General features: G+C 35.3%; 1 protein-coding gene across 1 annotated transcript in view; it reads left to right on the top strand.

Annotated features, from left to right (window-relative positions):
• Nucleotides 1–1849, top strand: part of LOC106871994 (eukaryotic translation initiation factor 5B) — a 123670-nt gene extending 121821 nt beyond the window's left edge. Inside the window, exons 23-24 of the mRNA XM_052970563.1 lie at nt 496–657; nt 1238–1849. Of these exons, the coding sequence (XP_052826523.1) occupies nt 496–657; nt 1238–1345 (270 nt within the window). The 3' untranslated portion in view covers nt 1346–1849. The remainder of the gene's footprint in view (nt 1–495; nt 658–1237) is intronic.
• Nucleotides 1850–7596: the final 5747 nt, after the last annotated feature.

A 7596-nucleotide genomic window follows, 5' to 3' on the forward strand; every position in this document is an offset into this window, starting at 1 on the left:
TTTTTTTTTTTTTTTTGTCGGTCTCGCTGCTTGACAGAATGAGATTGGTATCCATTTTTTGTCAGAATTACAAACTTTCCCAGAAAAAAAAAAAACAGGAAAAAAAATTGGAAAAAAAAATCTCCCAAAATTCAGAAAATTAAAAAAACACATCAGTTGATGTCCAAAACTAGTTCAATTGTTTACGCAGTGCAATCGCATGTTTTTACGAATGTACTAACGAGATTTGCTCTGACATTCTTATTTAAATATGAATATGTGATTACAGGTGGTTTTGGGCGCTTTGGTCATTTGAATCAAAATTTTTTTCAGGCAGCTTTGGGCTGTTTGGTAAAGAAAGGGTTAAGGACTATAGGATGTCAGTAGATTATAAGCTTGAGTTTATCAGTATATTTGCTTATATTTTAATCAGGAGCAATCTACTGTTAACTTTTTAACATGATTTATTTTTTGCTGTCTTCGCTCTCCTATAATTGTATTTTCTTCAATTTATAGTTTGTGGAAATTGGTCGTGTAAGTGGTATAGAAAATAACCACAAACAAGTTGAGGTTGCGAAAAAAGGGCAAGAAGTGTGTATTAAAATAGAACCAATCCCTGGTGAAGCGCCAAAAATGTTTGGACGACATTTTGATCATACAGACATGATAATGAGTAAAGTAAGTAATTTTGGAGAATTGTTAATATTCTGAGAAATTTGAAATCATTAGTCATACTTTGTTCTTTTTAAATGTTTAATTAGCCCAATCTGCCAGTCATTTCAATTTACATAGTCTGTTAGTAGATCCTGGTCAATGGTTTAATGACCATTATAGTACAATTAATGGAAAATGGTGTTTAAAATGTCTTCAAAATTCCTTTCTTTATACTGCGATCTTGGAAAATACCTATAATATTTAGAAGTGTTACAGGTATATTTAGAAATAACAGTAACCTCTACTGCAAATTTGTAGTAAAGATATTTGATATGAGTGTCTGTGTCAGCTAAATTAAAAACAAAAACATTTTTAGCATTCTCAGTGAGAAAATCTTCAAAAACTAGTTGACTTGAGTTTTTTTTCTTTTTTTTTTTCTTTATCTAAGACCAAACTCACTCATAAATTCTTTAGATTTAATAGACATTCTTATAAGAAATAGAAATGGTTTTAAGAAAGTTCTTATTCTACATATATTCAACAAAAATGTTGAGTATGTATTTTAACTTTCGTGTTATGAATTTTGTTTTTTATTTGATTGTAGATTTCCAGACAATCCATTGATGTGGTAAAAGACTACTTTCGAGATGAAATGACCAAAAATGATTGGCAATTGATTGTTGAACTAAAGAAACTTTTTCAAATTATTTAGTTATATCTAAAGAAAAACTGTGAGCATTTTTTTGAAATAATGTAACAACACTGCCTAAAATGCTTTATTTTAAGCTGATTATCTGATTGTGAATGCGTATGTATGCATGCATGTGTGCATGTTTGTACATGTGTGTTTGTGATCTTTAAAATGATGTCTCTGCTGGCAACAGAAGTTGCTAAGATCTCAATATTATTGACCATAGAAATGGCATCAAATAACACTGATTTTGATTTCATCAGATATCAACTCCAAATAAATGTATATATTTCCCATGTTTAACTTAACAGTCATGTAAAATTCAGTGGGATCATATGTAAATGATGTTGCAAATGGTCATGGGAAGAAAAATCTGCCATAAAATTGTTTTTGTTGAACTGGTTTGCCATTGAACTTTTTACTGAAAATAAAATCCACCAAGCTATTTATGACTTGTTGAGAGATGATAAAACACAATAATTATGTATAAACTTATGAATAAAGATATTAGATTTGGCATTTGTACATTATCTACAAATCTTGTAACAGATGCATGCATGGACAATTACATTTCCTACAAGGTAGATTATTTGAAAAAGCGGATATCAGAATTTGTGATTAACTTTCTCAGATCAGTCTTTCAGTTTTCTTTCATTGGGTTATGGCTGTTATTTTCCACAATAATCCATCATAATCTAAAGGTGAAGACTTGTGTAAGGTTACCAAAACATATTCTTCACCCAGTCCTATATCTTCTCTGCCCACTATTCCTGGGACAGTCATGAGTGTAGATTCCTCAGGCACCTCCTCCATTGGGTCCTATCAGAAGCAACTGTCATTAGACTTTCCAGCTGGATTCTCAGGCATGACCAACTGAGACTGGATATTATCCAACCATTTCTTTCTTGCTCTACCTCTAGATCTCTTGTTGGTTGGCTCAGCTTGAAGAATCCATCCTGCGACTCTTTCCTGCAACATTCTTATCACATGTCCATAATATCACATACTCTAAGATTTTATAAGATTATTATTATTATTACTTCTACTATTCTGCTGCTCTGCCCACTCTCTTCTTACCTTCCCTAACTTATGCATCATTGTTCATCTCCCATCCATTATCCATCTCTTTAATCCACCCTTCAACCTCATCTAATCATTACAGTTGTTACTTACTCCCCCTATCCTCTCCTGTTCTCCCATCTCTTGCTCCCCCATGTACTCTTGCAAACTTCCACCCATCCACACTTCTAGTTCTTCTGTTCCTACTCACTTCTTCATGCACTCCTCCAAATGTGAATAACCATGTAACTCCTCCACAAAAACCAACTTGCTCCTCTCTCCCTTTCTCTTACATTTCAACTCTTTATCTCCTAGCATAAAGCCCCTTGCCCAGCCTTGGATCTCAGAGCCTTGTGAACTGCATCGCAACCTCACTAGTGCCATTGGTATGGCACAAAAAATGCACCTAGTATATGCTATAAAGTGATTGGCTTTTTAGGGAAGGCATCCAGCTGTGGAAACAATGCCAAAGCAGAATTGGAACATAGTGCAATCTTGGGGCTCATCAGATTCTGTCAAACCATCCAACTGTGTGGAGCATGAACATTAAATGATGATTATAATGATGTTCAACCTCAGTGGCAAGTTCTTTTGTTGAAATCCAAGCTTTGTAGGGTTATTCTTTTTCCATATGTCATGTAAGCATTGATTCCTATATAGTTATAATTAAAATGTTTTTACTCAGGGAAGAGAATTTCTATATGATTACTACTAAATACCACTTCAATGAATGGTCAAATTCGAAAAATACTGTGAACCAATTTCCCACTAAATATTAGCAATACCTGGATATAAAATTCTGATAAATAAAAAGTAGTGCTTACCAAAATAAAATGTATGCTGTAGATTTGTAGGCATGCAAAAAGTGTTGGTAGGAATCAACACTGCCAAGAGATTGTTGGTTATTCCATGACTGAACTGAGCATGGCCAGTGGTCTTAGCAGTCTGGCTGAAATAAAGGATGATGTTAGCTGAAAATTAAGCAAGAGATGCAAGTGGTCTTTAATAATTCAGGATCATTACAAAGTCCTATAGAGAGAAAGTGGAGCTGTAATATAATGACTGTAGCCTTATGTATCATCTGATAGAAGTGGATGGAAGGAATTCATGCTCAGTGTGATAGCAGATCTTGAAGTAACCATTGTCTGAAAGTTGGATTCTTGTTTGAAGCTCATGTTAAAATTGTGTAGTGTCGGACAAAAATGTATGTTGAGAATTCAATAATGTTGAAAAACTTAATTTCAGGAATAACTACTGGCAATGTTTTGTCTTCCTTGTTACAGTAGTGTAGTTTAGTAATTTATGGTTGATCATGTCAGTGCAATGAGTAGTTCTCAAAAATAAAGCAGCTGATCATTTAATGTAGACGGAGCTTGTGAAAGAAAGAGACTTAAGAAGACTTGGGGTGAAGTAGTGATGGCTGATCTCAGGATTTTGAAGTTCATGGAGATGACAAAGAATCAATATGCAGTGCTTGATAAGACCTGCCTATCACAACAAAACTGATGTGATGAAAGTACTAATGTGTGTATATATATATATATATATATATATATTCTCTCTCTTTCCTTTCCCGAGCGTCTAGTAACACAATCTGTATCACGTCCTCACGTTGTTTTTTGTTGTTGTTCTTTTGTCTTTCCTTTTTTTGAACATATATATATAGTGGAGGCACAATGGCCCAGTGGTTAGGGCAGTGGACACGTGGTCATAAGATCGCAGTTTCAATTCCCAGACCGGGCGTTGTGAGTGTTTATTGAGCGAAAACACCTAAAGCCCCACGAGGCTCCAGCAGGGGATGGTGGTGGACCCTGCTGTACTCTCTCACCACAACTTTCTCGCACTCTTACTTCCTGTTTCTGTTGTGCCTGTAATTCAAAGGGTCGGCCTTGTCACACTGTGTCACACTGAATATCACCGAGAACTACGTTAAGGGTACATGTGTCTGTGGACTGCTCAGCCACTTGCACGTTATAATAGCAATACTTTCATCATCCTCTTCTCTACTTCTGATTATCTTTTCCACTCTTTGGAATCGCTTCCTTTTGACATCCATCCTAATTTTTATCATCTCTTCCCTGAACTACTTCCTATTGACTGACTTTTATGTTCCTCTGACCTCCTCTCTTATCATTACACATCTCTCACTCCCCCTACCCACATATTCTTGCAACATTTACCCAACCAACACCCACCAAACATCTCATCCTTCTCCCTATTTATTGTATTATTTTTTTGCTGCTCTTTACCCACCCTTATTCACCATTCATTATATTTGCCCCTTTCTCATTTCTCACCTCTCTGCCATACTTTCATTGTCAAGAGGACTTCTTTCTCTTGAGAGTTACTTGATGGCCTTATTTATGTTGGTGCCATTGAAAAAGCACCCAATGTTCTGTAAAGTGGTGCATTTTAAGAGGCACATCCAATCAAACCATGTCAAAGCAGATATTGGAGCACAATGCAGTCCTTCGATTCATCAAATCTGTCAAATCATCCAACTCCTGCCAGTATTGAAGACACTAAATGAGGATGGTGTTGATTAAGATGACAACAACAAGCCATTGAAAGCATAAGTTTGCATATTTCAAACTAGTATTGAAGCACAGTTTGTGTGTCAAAGCAGAATTCATGTATTAAAAATCAAAAGGCTGCAGTTTGAATTTTTTCGGTCATCAGTTGTAAGTTTATTTTTCATTTAATAAACCACAGGCAAAATAAAGAATGCATATGGTATGAACAGGAAGTTCTGAAAATAAGCTAAACTTTGTTTCTTGCACAGAAGTGTGCTTAGTTCACATTTTTTTAGCCCCAAGCAACATTATTTGAATTGTGGTTGTAGGCCTGACTATGTGGTAAGAAGTTTGCTTCCCAACTACATGGTTTTGTCTCTGTGTGTTGTCATTTCTGTCTCCCACCACCCACTTAACTGGTGTTGGTGTATTTACATCCCCATAACTTAACAATTTGGCAAAAGAGACTGATAGACTAAGTACCAGGCTTTAAAAAAAATAAGTACTGAGGTTGATTCATTCTACTGAAACTCAAGATGGAGCTCCAGCATGGCAGCAGCCTGTCTGAAACAAATAAGATATAAATGACTAGCATATTGGAAGAAAAATGCAAAATATGTTGTATAGAAATTTGTTATTCTAAAATCAATTCATTCTTTAATTGGGAAATCAATTCTGAATTCACTTGTGACCGGGTTTAGTGGTAACTTAAAAGCAAAATGAGCTGTTTGTCCTCTTGGGAAAATGGTGGCAGCAAAGCCAGACAATGGTACAGCAACTGCTTTTTCTTTTTTTTTTTTTTTTTTTTTTTTTTTTTTCTGTTGCTTGACTTTGGAAAGAAGCAATGTTACAAATATTTTACCTTTGGAGAGAAGCAATGTGACAAATATTTTACCTGTGTCACCAGGAGCATCAAGAAAGACCCTGTTCTTCAATTCAGCTGGGGAATTCACTATGATAGCAATATGGGCCAAACTGATATCACCATTTCCATCAAATGGTACTTTCCCATTTTGTAATTGGAGGAGCCAGGTTGAAAACTGTTATGCACATTGGTCTCCATGTAATGAAGGAGAATTTCAGTACTTTATTCCATAGATGTGAAGATTTAATGCATGCTTTTCTTTCATCAGATACATATGCATGCAATATCAAAGATCAGATGAAATAGACGTGTGTGTGAGAGAGAGAGAGAGTGCCACTTAGACATCACTCTCTCTCCCACACACATACATACCAAAAAGATGGATGCATGTGTGTTTATGTATGTACGAATACATGACAACACACCCCTTCACTCACTCACACACACAGACACACAACCCATACATAAATGTATACAAATGTACATACAAAAACATATGCATTGAGCTGAACACGGCATAAAAAAGAAAATTAAAAAAATTTATGTAAACTAACGAAGTGTGTGAGTTCCAGCAGAATAATGTCCATATTTGTTGGATGCCCCATGTTGAATTGCAAAATTTTAACGTGATATTTGTGTAATAAAGAAATCAAACCTGGAGTGTGTGTGTGTGAGAGAGAGAGAGAGAGAGAGATAACATTGCAAACAATGAATAATATGGACATGGAAAGAAAAAAAATCATATGAATAAAAGCATGTTGAAAACTATCTTGTACCGAATATTTAAATTTGTGAACTTAGTAAATATTTCTTTCAGTAATTTATCGTAGTTGTTTACAAATAGGAAATTAAAACTTGAAATAAAAACATTAAAATTAGACAGGGACAGACTTCGCCGTTTTTATGTCAATACCACAAGTTGACATTGACAAGCCTTTTTAAAGAAGTGAATCTAATCTAATAATATTCCAAGGAATATTTGTAGAGAATTTCATTAAAAAATATCCATTTTCTTGAAAGTTAAGATGAATTGAAGTAGACTCCAATAAATTTTCAGAAATTCTCTGCCCCCTCCTAAGACACTTAGTAGAGAATTTCATTTAAAAATATCCATTTTCTGGACAGTTAAGACGAATTAAAGTAGACTCCGGTGAATTTTCAGAAAATACCCACCCCTTCCTAAAACACTTACCCCACAAAATTTTGTATATACGTAGAAAATTTTATGAAAAAAATAACCATTTTTCTGTAAGTTATGATCATTGAAATTTGGTGGGTGGGGGGACAGAAATCTGTAGTTCCGCCAACAAATTTGACACTTTCCTTCTACACGTGGTTGTCAAGCAATGGTGGGGGTGCACACACACATATACATATACATACATATGTTATTATTTGTATATTCTCCTACATATATACATAAATATACAGTGAATGAAGTATAAGGATTTTGGTCCTCATCTCTTTTATATATATATTTATACATATATATACATACACATATATATATGTACATATATACACACACATACATATATATGTTGTTGTTGGCATTCCGTCGCTTACGACGTCGAGGGTTCCAGTTGATCCGATCAACGGAACAGCCTGCTCGTGAAATTAACGTGCAAGTGGCTGAGCACTCCACAGACACGTGTACCCTTAACGTAGTTCTCGAGGATATTCAGCGTGACACAGTGTGACAAGGCTGACCCTTTGAATTACAGGCACAACAGAAACAGGAGGTAAGAGTGAGAGAAAGTTGTGGTGGAAGAGTACAGCAGGGTTCGCCACCATCCCCTGCCGGAGCCTCATGGAGCTTTAGGTGTTTTCGCTCA

The sequence above is a fragment of the Octopus bimaculoides genome, chromosome 9 (genome assembly GCF_001194135.2).
Source record: "Octopus bimaculoides isolate UCB-OBI-ISO-001 chromosome 9, ASM119413v2, whole genome shotgun sequence".
Classification (NCBI taxonomy): domain Eukaryota; kingdom Metazoa; phylum Mollusca; class Cephalopoda; order Octopoda; family Octopodidae; genus Octopus; species Octopus bimaculoides.